The sequence below is a fragment of the Python bivittatus genome, unplaced genomic scaffold, assembly GCF_059951505.1.
Source record: "Python bivittatus isolate LINGU-HERP-01145 unplaced genomic scaffold, Pbiv_v1 ctg000330_np1212, whole genome shotgun sequence".
In the NCBI taxonomy this organism is placed as follows: Eukaryota; Metazoa; Chordata; class Lepidosauria; order Squamata; family Pythonidae; genus Python; species Python bivittatus.
The window spans coordinates 15,609,651-15,630,065 of record NW_028277058.1 but is presented as its reverse complement, the minus strand read 5'-3'; the positions used below and the strand labels follow the sequence as shown (position 1 = coordinate 15,630,065).

Below are 20,415 nucleotides of genomic sequence, written 5' to 3'. Positions count from 1 at the left end.
TCACAGAATTCATTGTTGGCTGCAGCGTGTCTAATATTAGCCTTTCTGTGTAGCAATTAGAATAAAACAAAGTCTCTGTTGGGAGCTTAATTGCCAAGGAAGAGGAAGAGCTGATTCTCAGTGGTGTTGCAGCACATAGAAATGGGATGGTTATCCCTTCTCTCTCTAGCTGTGGTTTCCATGAAAATACCTGTCTGCATAGCAGAGCTGAATATTGTAGGACTTCATCCATGTTTTGAGAACTTCCATTTCCTTAAAATTCCAGTTTAGTGGCAGAATGTTATTTTTTGGACAATGGTGAGTCCTGTACGCTCACAGTCCTAATTGAGTTAATTAAACCTGCTCCATTTCCAATAACAGCATTTCACATTTTTCACTAGCTACTGAGTTCCAGTTTGCTCACACCATATTTGGAAAGCCTGTTCCTTTTGCCACAGCTGGAGACTGTTACAGCGCTGCTCAGTGCCCACAGGTACATTGTAGGATTATAGGAGTAGGACTGGGGCTCTTGTGATCAGATCTGCTTTTTGGTATGTTGTTTTTAATAGCAAACGTGGCTCACTTTGATATTTTACCCCTTTCAACTGCTTTTTTTTTAAAAAAAAATCTAGCCTCACAATTCTTTATTGAAAAGTTTCAGTGCCTCTTATGACTTGCAGAACTTGAAAATTTGGACTGGATTGTCATTTGGTAGTCTGTCAGGCAACGGCAGCTTATATTATTCATGGACATCCCAGTGTCTGGCAGAAATTGTCCAGGCAAGCTCCTTGAGGAATGATCTTATATTTAATTTTTCGTTTGTCTTTCTTGGAACCCAACTTCTATTTATCTGTGATTCTCCTTTTCTCTTGTTTCTTCTTGACAACATTGTGCTAGTGCTTTACCACACAACGTTGTCCTTTCGGGAATGAGTAATTTTATGTCAATAGACCTACTTTAGGCTGAGGTTGAACAACCATTTGTTTTTCTCTGGTATAAAAGAGGCACTTTTATAGATACAGTGGTACCTCTACTTACGAACGCCCCTACTTACGAAATTTTCGAGATACGACCAGCTCTGGCCCCAAAAATTTACCTCGATGTGCGAACTCCGCCTCGAGGTACGGCCATTTTTCCACCCTGACACGTGGTCCGCGGCCATTTTTCCGCCCCTGACATGTGGTCCGCGGGTGTTTTTCTGCCCCTGACGTGCGGTGCGCGGGCGTTTTGCTGCCCCGCCGCGCGGCACGCGGGCGTTTTGCTGCCCCGCCGCGCGGTGTGCGGGCGCTTTTCCGCCCCTGACGCGCGGCACGTGGGTGTTTTGCTGCCCCGCCGTGCAGCGCACGGGTGCTTTTCCGCCCCTGATGCGTGGTCCGCGGACGCCAGAACGGATTAACGGTAATTACATTGAACCTTACGCTTTGGGGTGTGACCAACTCGACTTGCGATCAGAATCACGGAACGGATTAAGTTCGTAAGTAGAGGTACCACTGTAATGTTTTTGGTTTTTTTGGTGGGGGGGAACTTGTGGGTGCTTGTGTCTTATATATGTAAAGCCTGTTGTTCATAGGTGACAGTAGAATGGCAATCTCCCCCTCCCCTTGTGTGTCTGCATGTTCAGGCCTACCCTACTGAATTCTAAACATCTCAATCTTGAACTTGTATTTCTCTAAAACGATTATAGCATAATATGTGATATAACATTAATATCTGTTGGGCATTCTCTGAAATTGATCTATGCTTTCATCAATTGTTAGGGGCAATTTGGCATCAATTTGGCAGACACTGGCCTGAGATTATCTACTAAAACAACATGGATTGCTCAGGGAAATTATGCCACTGTTCAGATACATAAATCTCAAGTAAGTGATTCTTATTTTGTTTGCATGGATATTTCATTTGGGTCATGTTTTAATGGGTGAGGGAGGTTCAGCTGAGCTGATTATTGGTAAGTGTTACAAAGCTAAAAGTGTGAGTTGCCAAACAGAAATAGCTAAAGAGGACTATGAATTGGGTTTATATTTTGTACTTTCTATGAGTCTAACATATGTATGTATGTATGTATGTATGTATGTATGTATGTATGTATGCGTATGTGTGTGTGTAACCTCAGTTTGAAACCAGTTATGATTGTAATTGTAGCAGAAAATACAAAATAGGAAACATTATTTGTTTTTAGTTTTCTGACCCTGAAATCTAGCACTCCTAAGCATGAAAAGACCCCTAAGTACAAAAAGAATAAAAAGGAAGTAAAACAAGAAATTGGTCAGAACAAACCATGCTTCCTTTTCTTGTCTGCAGACTGATAGGGATGTGCAAAGCATTTAAAGGGCTGCTTTAAAAAGTCTGTTATGTGGTGAAAACACCCCTAAGAATCAAGCTCTTTGGGTGGTTTAGAGCACTGCTTCAAAGGTTGTCCCCATCTGACTGCACATGTGTGTGTGTGCATACCTATTTTACTTTGCTGGCAGCCTTAGTGGAAGTGTTGTCTGTGCATGTGCATACATGCACATATAGCAAAACACAACCTGTGGAGCAGCTGAACAAGTCTTCCAGGGTATGCGGCTACTTTAATGCTCTGGAATGCTTTGCTCAAATGCCTTATAGCCCTATTAATTATGTTTTTGACTTTTCCATAAATGATGGTTAAGCATAATAAAGTCAATACCATCCTAATGTCAGGATGGTATTTTCATGAATCTATTAACTGAAAGCAGTGTATATAGGTTTGAATCATTTTGCATCATTTTCCATGGCTTTGTATCATTATGATTTTTCATTCAATGATCTTTTATTTTTTTTAGAACGATACTAAAATATATGGAAGATGTGGAGGATTCTGTGGGAAATGTATTCCTAGTGGAAATACTGGTCTTCAACTTCAAATACTGTAATAAAACAGGCAGAGAAAACAAATCAGAAAGATTATATTGAAGGTGCTGTTTCCTTAGTTCTTCAACTCAGTAGTGGTTACTCAGAATTAGTTCGTGTCTTTCTTTGTTCGTAGAAGGGACTCAAGTGTGTGCTTCCACAATTCTTGGTGTGTAAGTATAGGAATAAACTGCAGATGTCAATTTATACATTTCTGTAAAGACACTAGATGGGATCCAAAGACTGCACAAAGGAGACTGGTGGAAAAGGGCTTTCTGTTCTTCTCTTCCTCTGTTAACCCCACCCCACTCTGACAAGACTATCCGTATGGGGTGAGGAACCTTTCTGAATAGTGAAAAATGGGGTGATTGTAGAAGAAGGAGGAATTGCCTAGATAAGATGGAGATAAATTCATATGGTGTAAATTCAGTCAAACTGACTATGCATTATTTTTGGCTAGCTCAACCAGTACATATTTTCTGGGTTTATCCTGCTTCTAGCATGAGTATCTTAAAATCTCATCAAATTGAAGGGCAAACTTCCCATCAAGTTCTAGTCAGACACTCAAACCACTATGAAAAGATGAAAGATACACATAGGTGTTAGGTACATGTACTAATAATTACAAAAAGTTATTGTGATAAACATGTGCAGAATACATTTTTATATGGCAGTTTAGGAATTCCACAAGATAAAAACATCCCAAACCATTTTAAATTTGTCTCTGTATAATGATTCTGGAAAAAGTTAACTTACTTCATAGAAACCAGCAGATGAGACTTGCGAATACAATATCATTATTTTGCTATTTAATGTACATTATATATTCAATCATCATGTTGCAGGTAGCCTTAGGACTTGGTTGAGAAAATAAACTTGAGTTAGATCTTTGTAGAATTGCCCATGAAGTAAACATTTTCAAAACCTCATATTGTACAAAATAATAAATATGTCTGCTAGTCTGAAAAAATAAGAACGAAAATAGTATGTTGAAATGTACCATATATGGCATAATTCTAAACATGTTTATTCAGATTTAATCCTGGATTTAAAATCTGTTAAACTTGCATAGGGTTATAGTTTACAATTGCTATTGACTTTATAAAATCTGTCAGATATTTGTTATCCCAAATTTGAATAAGACTGGTGCATAATCAGTGTGCTTTCTGCTGATACAGTTCATGTATCTTCTTGTAATTCTGTGATTTTGTTATCATCAAATAGAAATAGCAGATCAGTTTGAATGTAAGATCTGTTATGGGTATAAAGCAATAATACGTAGCTAAGATCCTAACTCTTATGAATTAAACACTATCAGGGCACTTAGTTTTGCTTGTTACACACATGCACACACACACAGACCCAAGATACTGAAAACATAGAGGTTGACAATTAAATGTTGGTATCATGTCTCTGTTGCATCCTTGAAATCTTATGCAAGTAGGGATAAAGGCAATATTTATATGATTCAGATTATATAAGAAATTTTAAATAACCCAGTTAACATTTCTGGAATATATAAGCAAAATATTATTTTGTTGTATATTTGATTTATATCCCTCATTTCCGTCAATAACTCAAGGCAGCTTATGTGAGGATCTCCTTTCATTTCATCCCCACAACTCTGTGAGGTACAATGACTAGTCCAAAGTCACCCAGTGAGTTTTCATGGCTGAAGGTGAGCTTGAACTTCCCTGGTCCCCATGGTCCCACTCCACACCTTAATCACTGCATTTGCCCATCCAAGCCCTAATTAGTAATTTTCAGGATTTTATGGCATGATTCATGACTCAAGAAATAGACACCAGATATGTATAAGCATAAAAATATGCATTAAATGCAGTTAGTAGAGAAAACTATGCATAGCATTATAATAATAGGTAAGGTAGTCCTCACTTAACAACCATTCATTTAGTGACCGTTTGAAGTTACAATAGTGCTGAACTTGGAAACAGTCTTTGTGCTTACAACTGTTGTAGCACCCCCACAGTCATGTGATTGCAATCCGGGTGCTTGGCAACCAGCTCGCAGGACCCAGGGTCACGTAATCACCATTTGTGACCTTCCCAGCCAGCTTCCGGCAAGCAAAATCAGTGGGGAACCACGTAATTAACTTAAAGACCATGTGATTCACTTAATGGCCATGGTGATTCACTTAATGACTGCTGCAAAAAAGGTTGTAAAATCAGGCGCAACTTGCTTAATAACCGCCCCACTTAATGAATTTTCCAGTCCCTATTGTGGTCGTTAAGCAAGGACTGCCAGTAAAAGTGTTTGTGAAAATGAATACTAATTTTCAGCAGATGTTTTGTAGGCTGAATTTGCAAACTGTTATGGAAAGGAAGTTGCAGTCAGAATAATAAGCAATATAAAAATAGGCAGATTCATCCACCTCCAAATTTAAGTACTTGCAAGATCCCTTGTATTCATATTAAATTGGATCAGATATAAGAGAAAATTGTGTTTCCTGCTAGGAGAATGACATTCCACAGAGGACTCCTTTCCTTCACTTTCTTTCTCAAATAGAAGAGGACCCCCCCCCCCCATCTATGCTTCTAGAATTAATTACAAATTTGGAGAATATTGACAGATGCTAACTAGGCTAACTAAGAATGAAGAACATCAAATGACCATTTCTTTTCTTTTAGTACAGAATTTGTTAACCACTGTTCCCATTATATCTGAACTCAGAGAACAATGATTCATTTTAATTGTGGTTAGAAAACCTAGGTATAACTTATACCATGGATTCCCATATTTGTAGATGCTTTTATTTTTATTTACATAGACCAAGGAAGACAGGACAGAGTGTAGAGCAATCATCTAAAACACATGAAAGTGCCTTCCTGTAATTTGAAACCATGGTTTCCAGAACTCTGTTTAGAGAATGCTAATCTGTGTGTCTTTTATGTTTGCAATATAGCTGCCTCTACAGCAATGAACGCCATGTGTCAAACAAGGCAAGCAAATCACATAATCTGATCCAAGAGAGCTCTTGTTCTGATGAATGAGCATTCCAGTAATGACATAAGGTCTTTTTTCCCTCAGAAAGTCCAAACGTTCTATACAGCATGACTTAATTGTTCCTGAGGATCAGTTGTAATGAGCACTGAAATGTCCCACTTCATTGCTACATTGGAAGATATGTTAGCTTTTATGGAACATTCTAGCTATTGAATTTGTGATTCAATTTAGGATTGCCAGAATTCAGAATAGAAGGTGGTGGTGGTGGTGGTGGTGGTGGTGATGATGATGATGACGATGTTTAAGGACACATTCTTGAGTACTGAGAATGCAAAACATATGTTGTATTGTAGAAGGTTACTCTTCACTGGTTGTTTTTTTTTTTTTTATGATGCTTACTCTTTAAACCAAATACCAGCCAAGGGTATAATCCTTATTCCATTTAAATAAATGGCAAAAAGTGCCCATTCATTTTAATGAGTCTGTATTCACTCTAAATGATTAAACCAAATACTAGCTAATTGCCAGTAATGTATTTGTAGATCAAGTGGCAGCTATTCCTACATTATCTGTTTAATATTAAAACCTAGATCATCCCACATAATTTGGAAGAATTGACTTTTAGCTAACACATGCAGATCATTATTTTGTGATCTCTGTATCAGAAAAGTATTTTTGCACTATGTATAAACATGGAAAAATAACATTATTTTCTTAGAAATGTTTACATTGACAATACATATGTTATAAATTATTTTTAAAAAATTATGTAATAAATATAATCTCCTAAACAGACTGGTGTGCTCATTTGTACAGCAAATTATACTGAGGACTGGAATTTCAGTCCTGTAACACAGAATAAATTTTGAATATGGTCAGATGGACACTTGGAAAAACTACAGTTGCTAATTGGACACTCTACCAAGGCAAAATAATGTAATGTCTGATCCATCAACGCTTCAGATGTGTTAGAGTTCAAGTCTTGAACTTAGTTCAATACAGTATAAATAATAATAATAACAACAACAATTTAAATAATAACATTTTGGTAAAGTAATGAAACTGAATAATAGTACGTCCTATACTGTCAAAATCTACATTTAATCATTCCTAAGAAACCCATTCCAGACCATTTAATTTCACGTATTTAAAATGTTCTAGTCATTCTGAGTTTGTTGATCATTATGAATTGTTCAGCTGTGCTTATCGAGTGCAGTGGGACCAGGATCTTTTCATTTCCAATGCAACATAAAGTTATGGAGGACAAGAGAAACAAAAATAAAGTAAAATGCAAGGGCATGACCAGTATTTCTTATCCATATACCTGGATGTGTCTTTTTATTTTATTTGGTCCTATTTTTAGTTTATTTTGATTAGAAATGGACCAGATCTTTTATTGCTTTGAGCTAGGCCTAAAGGTGAATATGTCCACCCCACCCTGCCCCTTCCCCCCGTGTACCAATAATCTTTCCAGGTGAAAGTTTCTCCAATGTCTTAGCAATTTGGCATTGTTTCACCATTCAGCTATCAGGTCCTGTGTTTCTTTTCTTTGTCATCAGTCCTGTACCATGGTCTCATACCAGTTGCAGTAAAAATGGCTAGTACAGTGAACTGGCTTTCACTATGATTTTAATTCACCATGGCCACCTTGTTTGTTGATGACATGATGAAGACATGATGAAAATTTATTAATCTCACAACACATGGATAGACTCAACCATAATTTCAAGAGGGAAGCTGTGAACATCCTAGACCAAGCTAAATCCAAACATGCTAGGGGATTCCTGGAAGCTTTTGGCATTCAGACAAATCAGCCATCACATAGAGATACACCACATTTACACACCATTCAAAAGGGACAATAAAAAAAGCTAAGCACACCCCCACCAGAGCAAGCTACTGTATTTAAACAGGGAGCAAAGGCCACACTCACTAGCACTGATGATGTTACCTAGTTGGGTAATGGAACATCTGGAAGCAAACAGCCAAGCTCAGAGAGCATCAAGGACTCCACAGTTCAGCCCTGAGCTACAGATATTCTCTTCCATTGTTTGTTGATATCAATGACTTATAGAGCAACCAACATGAGGTTTGAAGTGGCATAGAGTCATAGAACTATAGTACAGCAATTAAATAAGACACTTTTCAGTAAAATGTAGCATTCTCCCTCTGGTGCATTACATAATCTGATTTTTGCAAACATTCTGTGTTTAGAGAACCATTCTTTACAGATGGCAAAAAAAGTGAAATATTGGCAAATGGATTCCAAGCAAGTAATTTTTTTTCAAAAAATAACTCTTCCAGTAAGTAATCAGTGCACTATGTTTGAAAGAAATGGAAATATACTCAAAATAGTATTTAATTCAAGGGATTAATAATTTTGTATAAATACATTCCGTTGAACAATTTTGTCGAGTCAAAGACGTTAAGGTAATCAATGTTAGATTACAAAGTGCTGCACAAAGGAAGATATTCTTCAAATTGTTGGATATTTTATGACAGCAAAAAAGCGGGGGAGGAAATCAAATTATTTTAGTAGGATTGACTGTTAAAATCAGGTTATGACATCTTGGAATAAGCAAGCAAGGTAAACATGCCTTCTCTAAATGTAAATGTTTCAGTGCTGGATTTATAATGTTGAAGATGAAAAAATTAACATTGTGATTTTCTTTTCTTTCTTATTTTGTGGGAGTTGCACCTACTGAAAAGCCCTGCGTCGATTTATTAAAAAGTCCTTTCTGTTGGATTAAAATAGGTTTAATCCAATATCATAGGTTGATATTTGTTTACTCTTGCAGTAGGATAATATTTTTTTTACCCTGATATCTGATTAGTTTCCCCTTGAGTTTGGTTATGACGAATATTTTCTGGATATGCTTGGAAAAGAAAATGTTAGAATACAAACCAGAAATCACTGGCTTTATTTAGGCCTCCAATTCTTAAACTTCAATAGCTGTTCAAAACCTCATCAGCTCACATTGGACTGTACTCCAATTAAAATTATATTTCTTATAGCTATATTACATTCTTACTTATTTTTCTACTATCATCTGCATGTTCAAAATGAATTTATATATTTACTTACTTACTGCAGTTTTTATGCTGTTGCAATCCAGAGATTCTGATCTAAAGGTACGTATATAAATATATTTTATTACAGATTACATATCTGTTTCTATGCATATATTATATTATGCTTGAGAGCAAAATACATGAGAGTTTTCTTTTAAATGTGCTTTATCTCTTCCTAGGTAAGAATCTGTGGGAAAGTTCATTTCAGATTCAATGTAATATACCTAGGGTGTCACTAGATGTCATTGTAGTAGTAGAATTAGCGGCAGAACTCAAACACTAGTTTACCTTACATTGCACAGACACAAATCCTGTATATATTACAGTTTAGAGGTTCTTAGCATATTAAAGCATGTAAAAGCAGATGGCCTAACCCCACTTTCTAGTCATCAACTGGTTCTTCAGCTCAGAATTGACATTTATGAGCAATATGGAGGGACTATACATGGGGAATAATAGCAGCACTGTGCAAAGCATTTTAAAGAGATGTTTTGCTAAATGCATTAGCACAAATGAACCATTTCTTTTCAAAGTGTAAAAGCAGCCACATAATTTGCAAGAGTTGTGTGGTTGCGTCTAATATATGCACGTATGTGTGTGTGTGCATGCACAGGCAAGATTTCTCCTGGAACTGTCAATGAAATTAAGTGGTTGTACCTGGATATGAGGCAGAGACAGGACAGAAAAACTTTTGATGCAGTCACGCAAGGCTTTTAAAAGAGGGGGCTGGTTTAATGCTTCAAAGAAAGGTGCATAACTCATAGTAAGTTTCTTTGTGAAGAATTTCTCTTAAATGCTTTGCACAACCATTAGCAACAACTTCAGTTTCATATTCACAAAAAAGATTCCACATTTCAAGCCTATGTAGCTTGTTCTATGCTTTATCTGAATCAACAAATGTTTACTAACTTTTCCTTATCCCATTCTATTCAATAACCTGCTGGAGAGCAAAAATCTGATCTGCACAATTCTTGCCTAGAAAAAAGCCACACACAGCATTTCCAAACATTGCTCAGTGTCATTTTTTTTGCCCTTTCAAGCAGAATTATTCCAAACAGTTTCCCAGGCCCATTTAACAAAATAATGCTCTGTAGTTTTTTTGTATACAGTCTTGTATTCTGTCTCTTCGGTGAGGGGAACAATGATGGCGTTCTTCCACTTGTCAGGTACAGATGCAGCCTTAACACTTTTAAGCAAGTCATGCAGGGACTCCATAAGCAAATCACATCTCCACTGTTAACATTTGTCCCTCTACAGCTTCCACACCTGCAGACTTCCTGTTTTTTCAACATTCTCATTGCATTTATGACATTTTTTTCTTGGAGATGAATATTTATAACATTTGTTTCAGTTCCACTCTTTGAGGTATCATTATCATTCCTATTCAGATTCTATCCACTTTGCTGGAGGATCTTTGTTTAACCCTCTTTACTTTTATTTTTTAATTCACATTTTCTCTACCTTTTTTTAATCTTTACCATTCCTTGCTCGCTTTGACTACATTTATTTGCAACCATCTTGTTCTCTCTCTATACATTATACAGTATTTTTCTCTCTTCCTCATATTTGTAACAATCATTCTCACATATTCATTTTTCTCTATCCATAGCATCCTTCACTTCATTCCGCCTGTTATCCTTCTTCAACCTTCTGATTACCACAATTTCAAGCCTTCTATGACATTCTGTAACATAATTCTTTCACTTTGTTCCAAGCAGCTTCTCCATGATCTTTCCTTAACCAAAGTGGTTCAAATAGAAACTCAAAGAGGGTTTGGATTACAGAAGATACAGAATTCACTGGATAAAAAAAACCTGTCTTGATACCTATATACGCTGGAATGTGAAAAAAAAAGTCATGTCAACCTTGATATAAAAATGAATACTGTCTATTCTGTCACTGAAATGGAGAGAAAGAATATAACACCTTGATGTCAAGGAGAAATTCCACAGCTGTTTATGGGAGGCTGTTTCCTCCTCACCCCATGTTGGTGATGTTGTGGCAGCTAAAGATATGTTTTCAGAATAAAGGGATCTTGCATATGTATTTATTTGCTAAGTATTAGAAGAATATGTTAAATGCAACACAAGACAGTGGCTATTTAGCGACAGAATTTCTGCATGGAGTAGTCAGTTGTCAAAATAGTAAAAGAGATTTTAATATACATGTATCTACTGCAAATAATAGTAGCACTATTGTCTTTATAGATATATGTATGTCCCCCACCAATACACATGTACATTCACATTCCTTATCTCCCTGCCACAATATTAATAATTCTTAATGATAAACAGAATATGTTTGGAGGGAATAACTGAATAAGGAATCTATGTAAATAATATATTGATAATTCATACCTTAGACTGTAGCCTCTTTTTAAAAAACAAGTTATAGTAAGCTATTTGGCCCAGATAACTCTTCCTAGTAGATTTGGGAATTCTGTAAAACAATCAGTGTGGATTGTGGAAGTTGGGAAATAATAAATCTGGTGTGAACTGAGAGAAGCTTCCCAGGAAAAGGAAGTAAGGAAACTTGGGTGCTAAGAATTTGCTTGCCCAGGTTGGTAAGTAAGAGAAGTCAGAAGCAAAGGAAATAGGTTCCTCAGAGATGCTACGATCAATAGAGATGAGGGGAAGTGATGAGAAGCTTTTTGTTAAACAGCTTGAAGCAAGTAAGGATATCAGAATTAGGAGACTTCTAGAAGAGAGAAGGTCTATACCAAAGAGTAGAGAAGCAAGAAATGAGACCCATAGGCAAGATATAAGAAAGTACGTCAACAAGACATGCACACACATGGCATGGGGGAAAAACTAGAGGAGCAGAAGGATCAGCTTTCAGTCCAAGAAATGTTGAAGCTGTTTTCCCTTCATGTATATAACATGCAGAAAATCCCTAAGTCCTTTTTTAATGTAGCTGACAAAACATTTTACAGAGTGTAAAGTTTAAGGAACATTAGTGTTTGTTTTAGAAGTATTCCACAAGAAACTCTTTTTGAATTTTGGCACTGTAGTGTTTCTGTCTGATATATTACTCCTGGCTGCAATATTCCTAAAGATGTATCATTCCTGGCAGGATTTTAAAGCGGAGGAAATGTGTGGTTTTGCATGATTTAAAGCGGCGCCCATTCCTTTCTGCCTTAATTCCAAGAGATGTTTTATTAACATAGACAGAAACTCGCATCTGAATCCACATTTCTGAATCATGCAAAGTTCTTGTCTGAATCCTTTGGCTAAAAGTGCAAGGCAGACAGTCCTTGCTAAGCATTCATAAGTAACGCTGATGAATGGATATTCATAGTGTGGCATAGGCTTCTAAGGTGTACAGATTTGGCAGGCTGGCAAAGAGTATGCAGAAGGGAAGGAATTTCATTCACCCCCAAATAAATTTGACTGCTCAAAAGTTCTAAAGATACAATTTTTGTCTCATTGACTTAATGGCTTCTTTCAGATATTTGACATTTATTAAATAATGTAAATATATTTGTTTACTTATACATTTCTTAATCAGAGTAGTGAAGTTTAGATATAATAGGAATTAAAACTATCTAAAAATAAACTAATATAATTTTAAAAAAATCTATGTGGTATAGAGCCAGTTTGGTGTAGTGGTTAAGACATCAGGCTAGAAGCCAGGAGACTGAAAAACCTTGCCAAGAAAACTGCAGGGACTAGTCCAGGTAGTCACCAGGAGTCAACACTGACTTGAAGGCACCAAAACCCCCCAAACAAATCTGGTATAGATTTAATTATCTGCAATGCTTCAATAATTTCATCTGCAACTGCATTTCCATTTTAACCAGAAATGGTTTTAATGAAATAAAATATGTAAACATATATAGATTGTGCTTTAGCTGACTTTGTTTAAGGGGGTTGGAAACCAGTGGCCTTACAATTGTTTTAAATGGCAACTCCAGCAGACTTCGGAATAAATATTACTAACGGAGAAAGGATTCCAAAGAGCCACTGTTGACCTAGGCTTAATTTAATTTACTGCAAAACTGAATTCAAAGAAGTCCCTTTGGATCCATAAGAAGAAAACATAAAATTCTGGATCGCAATCATATTATATAACTCATGATGGTTTGTTTCTTGAAAATAAAAATTAGACTTGGGCTTGTCTTGAAGACGATTGCTGACCTACTTTGAATATGAAGTTGAAATATCATTGCCAGCATCAGAATGGTTCAAGTGATCACAATATTTTTATGAATGTTATGTCAGTGGGCTGGTATACCAGATTCCCTTGGCTTAAAACCTCACCTGAGCCACTAGCCCTGTGATTAATATTAGGTCAAATCTCTTGGTTAAATTAGCAGGCAGAAATGGGTCTTGTTTTACACTGACAGGCTAATACAATAGTGCCAAATTCCCAGGATGAAAGGAATATTTTTTAAAAAGTAAATCAGTCTGATCCTTGGGAACTTTATATTCAATACACCAATTCATATTAGAACATGAGAAATTTTTTGAGGGACAAACTGAAAATATACTTTTTAAGTTAAATAAATGCAGAAGATATTTATGGGCCCTGTTGCTACGTTCCAGAAAAGTCTGAAACCAAACATGCTCTGCAGGAAATGAAAATAGGCTGGGAATGCACTTTAGTTTATCTGGTGTAATTGCTTTCAAATTTATTGACAACAATGGAAAGAAAAACTGGTTATGGGATGTAGCTTTTAATCCCCAAAGTACCTGTAATGGAGATCCTGCAACACTGGCAGATCTCAATTGTCATTTTTATACTAAACAAAGCCATATTTAACCATAGTAAGTGTAAGCACATGACTGCAAAAGTTGCAAGTTGTGTATCAAACAGCAGCCGCTTCTGTCTGGAAAAAAAATGTATCTGGTCCTAGCGCTTATTGTTAAGGCTGTGCTCTCATGTATACTCACATGGCCAGGGAGTAAACCTCTCCAGATTCATTTGATAACTTATGTTCTTCATGTTCGGTTCAGCTTTGAGTTCCAAGGTACAAAATAATACTGCTAAAGGTTTCACATGGCCTTGCTGAAAGTCACCTTGGCCTTGTACTCTGCATGATCCTAGCATTCAAGGATTTTGACAAATAGTCCCTCTTGGTCAGGGTCTTCCCTTGTGAGCAAGGAGCTATCCAGCCTTCAGTTGTTTTCCGTTGTTCATACTTGGGACTGTTTTGAAAATGTTGCTTAGAATGCATCGTAGCCAAATGGTTAATGAGTATAAGCAGAATCAGTTCCATATTTGCACTCACTGAGTTATTTGGAACAAGGAATTGATTCTTCGGAACTGTCAAACATTTGTTTCATAATAAAATTCCACAATGCTATATAGTACTTGGAAGCAAACAAAGGAAAAATTTCACTTCCTCAGTTAACAAGGACAAGATTTCCTCAAAAAGAGAGAGGGAGAGATTTAGACAAATCAGTAACGTTTCAATTACAAACCTGATCTATTTTAACTCATGTCCCAGGAGTTCAGTGAGATCCAAGAAACTGTTTACAGGATCATAGTTATAATGTAAATCAACCTAGTTTTTTGGACTACAGTCATTCGGTAGATGTCACCTATCCTTTTTCTTTCCTTGTTTGAGTCTGGAGAACATAATACAGATGGATTGTAGCTGGGAAACTAACATTGCCAGGACTTCTCTGCCTTGCTCAATCTGTAATTTTAATGTTAAGAAAGTCATGGGTAGCTGGACTGGATCCAGCTGGATCAGTTTGATAAATCCACTATATAGAAGAATACTTTTTTAAAAAAGACTCTTTTTCATGCTGTAATGGCAATAGAATCAATATTCATTTAATAATTTTACAATTAACAGATCTCTTTTCTGCTAAGAGAGATCAAAGCCTCTAATGGAATTCATACAAACTACACATCAGGGGCAGACAATCCTCCACTGCTTTGTTGCTTTCTTGTTTTGGATTGTAACTCTGACAGAATCTTATTAGTGGCCAGGCTGGGTGGAATTAATAAAGAATTGTTTCAGAGCAAGAGGAGAGAATGGACGCCCCACTTTACATGGTAAAATACAGTTTCATAGGTCCTATGCTCTAAAAAGGGCAGACAACCTTTTTGCTAGCAGGAAACACTGGAATTTTGAGCAGTTGATTCAATGCTTCCACAAAATGGCTGACATTGTGGGTCTGAGTAATCTCAAGGCACCCATTTCCAAAAGGCAAATGGGTCATGGGGCTCACTGCTGTCCTATCTAGTCTCCCAGAATGTTCTCTACTATCCTACTGTAACTTCCTTTTTTTTCTTGGACAGGTATACATACTTTCAGAAATGCATTGGGATACTGCCATAAACTTTTTTTTTTTAATTTGCTAAGGATGCCTAATATGCTTACATTACATTTTTTAAAAAAAAATAATGATTGCATTTATATCCTATATTTCCTTAAGAGACCTAAACACAGTTTACATGCAGGTCCCTCCCACCAATTTTATCCCAACAATGGGGTAGGGAGTCTGACAACTGTTGTCTTCCCTAACCTACATCAATGTTGTTCTTTAATCTAATCTAATCTAATCTAATCTAATCTAATCTAATCTAATCTAATCTAATCTAATCTAATCTAATCTATCATAGCAGCAACATCAGTTAATTTTTTTTTCAAGGGGGAAAATGAGTATGAGGAGAATGCTTGGAAAATCCATATCATAAATACAAAAAATAAAAAGTTGCTTAAAAGTCTTCTTCCTTGCCCTGTTTTCTTTTGTTCTTCTTTTTTAAAAAAATAGTATGTTGAGTAAAAGTATCAGCACTCCATAGTAAAACATCAGCAATCAACTGTAGTGAATGTGGTATAAATATATCTTTTCAATGTTTTATACTGCTTCTTTCCTTCCAAACATGAAGAGTACAGTTTAATTAGGCCTTTATAAATTCAAAATACTGGACAATGCTATCCCAAATAATGGAAATAAATTAACAAGCCCAATCCGTATGAGCTAATGTTGCAAATCAAGAATTGCATCTCTAATAGCAAAGCAATTGCAATCACCCCTTATTAAATATTCTCTGAGATTTCCATGAAACTATGTTATATTGTTTTAACCATATTTTTACATAAAATGAGTCTTATATATTTTAAAAGAAATTTTCCATTGGTTTACAAAAATGGAACAGTCAAATTTGTTATTCCCAAATGACTATTATTATTTATAAATAAGTAATATTAATTTCATTGCCTTCCTTCAACTTCCGCAAAGATAAGTCATCGGTTTAAAAGACAGAATTAATTTTTTCAAGACCACCAATAACTATGGAATTTCAGAAGAAGCCTTGGCATCAGAGCCAACATAACAACTGAGTAAACAACCAAGAAGCACTCTGATGTAAATCAAACTTAGCTTTAAATTCTACAAAAGTTTGAAAAAAAGATGCACCATCACAGCTAAGTTGACCCAAGGTGGCATTGTCGTCATCATCATCATCATCATCCATTGTAGAGAAAACAGAATAAATTTTATCTCAGGAAGCTATAGTTTGCAGTGATCCTGTTGTCCTGAACAAAGATTATTGCCCATCACAATGTTTTCTTCATATAATTACTAACACTTCTGTTCACTGGTCTCTTGCTTTTCTTTTTTTCTTACCTTTGTTTTTTTGCCACCAGGCTTCTACTTGCACATCTGTAAATTCAGTCTAGAATGCCTGAGGACCCATCAATCATGTGTCAAGGTTCTGTAAACTTATAGTGGCTATTTGTTTGCCCCAATTAGGAAAAAGATGAAATTAGAAGATCTTAATTATTAAGGTACAACAGCCATGAATGAAATTTAAAAAGTAAAGGAATGGCTTAGAGCAATTCTTGTGTGTGTTCCTGTTGTGTATGTTATAACTATATTGTAGAAACTAGACCTCTTTTTCTAAAAAAGCCATCTGTCTAGTGAATATTAGAAACATGGTGACTACTGTTAAAAATAAAGTGCTGGGCTGTCTTTTTCAGAAAGTCAATAAAAAGAAGGAAGTGAAAGGTAGCTCATTATTTTTAATGGCTTTGCTTTCCAGCAGAGTATCTCTCCTGTTTTCATTCTGCTTCATTTTAGTTCATTATGGCACATTAAACTGCTTTGAAGAATGGTAGCTTTGTTCTAAATCATTGAATTTATCAAGATGCCCACCATCCTGGCTGTTAATCACAACTTCTGGGCCAAGTTGATGATTCAGTGGAGAACCAGTAAAAGCAACTTATAGCAGAGCTTCCAGGAGATTTTTTTACTTAGAAAGCAGAGGTGTGAACTAAAGCTGTGAGGTGTCATCTATGAAACTATCCTTAGCTGGACCAAGCAGCAGAGTCACCTCAGGCTCTCTAAGTACAAGCTAATGAAGAGGAACATATCACTTCCCCTCAAGCAATCAAGATTTTCTTTTATTTTAAATTAACTTACAAGACTGATGAGTTGTACAGGAAGCACTAGATATTGTTTTTATAATAAAGTACTTAGTATAAGGAACAGAGCCACTGAGTGAGATAGGCAAGGTACAAAGAACTTAAATTGTTTCCAAAGGGTTAATGATGCTTGATAAGCTGTTACAATTAAAAACAATTAATCACAAGGAAAGCACAGCAAATGGCTTTACACTGGCTCTGTGTGCACCTTCTAGTAATCTGTCTTTCAGCTAATTCACTCACTTTCATGGGCTAGCAGCCCAGACTACAGGATGACCATGGTGCTCAGCCAGCAGCTTTGTTTTTAGTCATCCCAGTCCTGTAGGCTGGAAGGCTATTAGTTTTCTCTCCACTTCCTCTGTGTGTGTGTGTGTGTGTGTGTGTGTGTGTACGTGTGTTTGAGTAAGAATGGAATGTGGAGTTTGATCAGAGTTAGCACTATTGCAGATATTGTTGGAGGACCACGCGCAACACCACCTCTACCCCTTTTTCATCTACTGTGTGGATGGAACGGGCTAACAAAAGAAATAGCCACTGAGATGAAATGCCTAGAGAGACCAGAATTTGGGATTAAAAGTAACCCTATCAGGGTTAATTGGCTGGAACAATTAACTCAGTTTTGGAGTTCATACAAGAAGTTTAGCTTTCCCATGACCCAGCTTAGTGTCTTAAATGACTGGCTACGGAGTCTCTGAACTCTTTCCAATAAAGGTATTACTCCAATTACTAAGAAACGCAATACATATTATAAAAATGTATGATTGGGTACTTCATTTCTTTTGAGATTGTTTACTTTCCTCACTGTTTACATTCCTTCTTTTTACCAATAAGCTTCACTGAGTTCAATATAAGTAATTTTCAGGTAAGGGTATATAACTGCAGTCAGAACTACTAGGTTTATTATTTTATTCATTTTTATTCACTGATAGATGAAACAAATGAGCTACTTTAGGGACTTTTTAGTTGGGAATATCTAGACATTTCCTGAATTATGTTATATAGTTGATCTAAAAATTGTTCCCTCCTCCTCCATATCCTGAAGAAATGAAAGGAAATTTTCTATTAGATCTTTAATGAACAATTTAAACTGGTATTTTTTTCTAAATCCAATCTTATAGATGACTAATGATGTTACCTTACGGAATGGGATGTACAACCTTTTTTTAGTTGTGAATCTTACATACTTTTGAGTCAAAGACTTGGGGCCCCATTTTCAAAAGATTGAGGAAATTGGCACGATCAGGACAAAAACTAAATCTGATTGAATTTGATATGGTTATATGTATTTAAATTTTGCTCCAATCACATTAGAAATTATTATTTTGTCAGAACTTCAGGAACACTTCCAAGGCTCTGGAGTCAGAAGCTATGCACATCTGGTTTTTGTATTTGATAATTATTTGACCTTCTAAGGAAAATGATAATACTTTGCCTATGACATGCTCTCAGAATAAAATTCCATTAAGTTCAGTGGAGCTAACAATCAGGTAAGTGTGAATATTATTGCTTTCTAAACTTCTTGACAGCGTATTCTGTTCAGTAACAGAACAGTATAAAATATGTTCTGATTTTTTAGATTTTTTAATAAAATGATAAGTAATAAATATTATTTATTTATTTATTTACATTTTGAATTTGTCACTGCCCATCTCACTGTGGGGTGACTCTGGGCAGTTTACAGTAAAAATAGAATAAATATTGAATAAAATAGATAAATATTAATTAATTAAAATATGTTAAAAACACACTTCCTTTATAATACTTCCAAGAGGCAGATGTTAATTAGATGTTAATAAACTCAGGAGTCGTGAATCCAGGAGGACCTCCAGATTACACACTGGGTCTGTCTGGGGCAGGGCAACCCCATTGAGAACCAAGGACAGTAAACCCCCAGATACAGAGGAGCCTCCAATCCACAGCCCCTCCATCTTACCAGGGTTCAGCTGAAGCCTGTTGTTCCCCATCCAGACCCCTATAGCCTCCAGGCACCGCGAAAAGGTGGTCACAGCATCACTCAAATCACCTGAGATGGAAATGTATAATTCGGTATTGTCTGTGTACTGATACCTCGACCCATGGTGGCGGATGATCTCACCCAGTGGTTTCATGTAGATGTTAAACAGGAGTGGTGAGAGTACTGAACCCTGCAGTACCCCACAACAGAGGGGCCGTGGGCCAGACCTCTTGCTCCCAATCAACACTGATTGGTACCGACCTTGGAGGAAGGGAGTGAACCAGCACAAAACTGTGCCGCCCACACCGAACTCTCTAAGTCAGCCCAAAACGATACCATGGTCAATGGTATTGAAAGCCGCTGAGAGGTCAAGAAAAGCGAGGATGGATGCACTACCCCCATCTTGTTCCTGCCAGAGATCATCCATGAGTGCAACCAATGCTGTTTCTGTCCCATATCTGGACCTGGAAAGGGTCCAGATAATCTGTTTTATCCAGAATCCTCTGGAGCTGCAACACCACCACCTTCTCAACCACCTTCCCTAAAAATGGGAGGTGGGAAACTGGATGAAAATTGTCCAGTACGGTGGGATCCAGGGATGGTTTCTTTAGGAAGGGATGCACCAGCGCCTCTTTAAAGGTGACCAGGAACACCCCTTCCCTCAAGGATGAATTCACGATTGCCTGGATCCACCCACATCACCTCCCGAGCAGCCTTGACCAGCCAGGACAGGCATGAGTCTAGTTGAGAAGTGGTGGCTTTAACAGTCCAGAGGACCCTGTCCACTTCCTCAGGTCCAACAGGATCAAACTGTTCCCCGATAACAGGGTAAGTCCATAACCTGGGCATCTCCATAGGCCAGGCCCCACCCTTGGAATCCAACTGGGAATGGATCCGAGCAATTTTATCCTCCAGATGCCCAGACAACTCCTCTGCATGGCCCTGTAAATAGGCCACCGGGCCCTCCTTTCCCAAAAGGGATTGGTGATCTTAAACAGGGCCGCCGGGTGGCATTCTGCAGATGCAATAAGAGCAGAGAAATACTGATGTTTCACCTCTCTTACAGCCACAAGGTAGGCCTTAATAGCAGTTCTAGCCTGACAGCGGCTAGAATTGTATTTGCTAAGAATTGGAAGAATGAAAAAGTACCTATGCAGGAGGAACTTATTAAGAAAATTATGGAATGTGCTGA

The 20,415-nt window shown here is 36.9% G+C and overlaps 1 protein-coding gene and 1 long non-coding RNA gene across 4 annotated transcripts in view; one reads left to right on the top strand and one right to left on the bottom strand.

Moving 5' to 3' along the window:
• Positions 1-6,595, top strand: part of ADAMTS20 (ADAM metallopeptidase with thrombospondin type 1 motif 20) — an 82,077-nt gene extending 75,482 nt beyond the window's left edge. The window contains exons 37-39 of the mRNA XM_088141750.1: positions 381-472; positions 1,737-1,841; positions 2,784-6,595. Coding sequence (XP_087997876.1) covers positions 381-472; positions 1,737-1,841; positions 2,784-2,873 — 287 coding nt within the window. The 3' untranslated portion in view covers positions 2,874-6,595. The remainder of the gene's footprint in view (positions 1-380; positions 473-1,736; positions 1,842-2,783) is intronic.
• The window catches only part of LOC148215900 (uncharacterized), a 93,509-nt gene that overhangs the window by 27,790 nt on the left and 45,304 nt on the right, over positions 1-20,415 (bottom strand). The gene's annotated exons all lie outside the window — the stretch shown is intronic.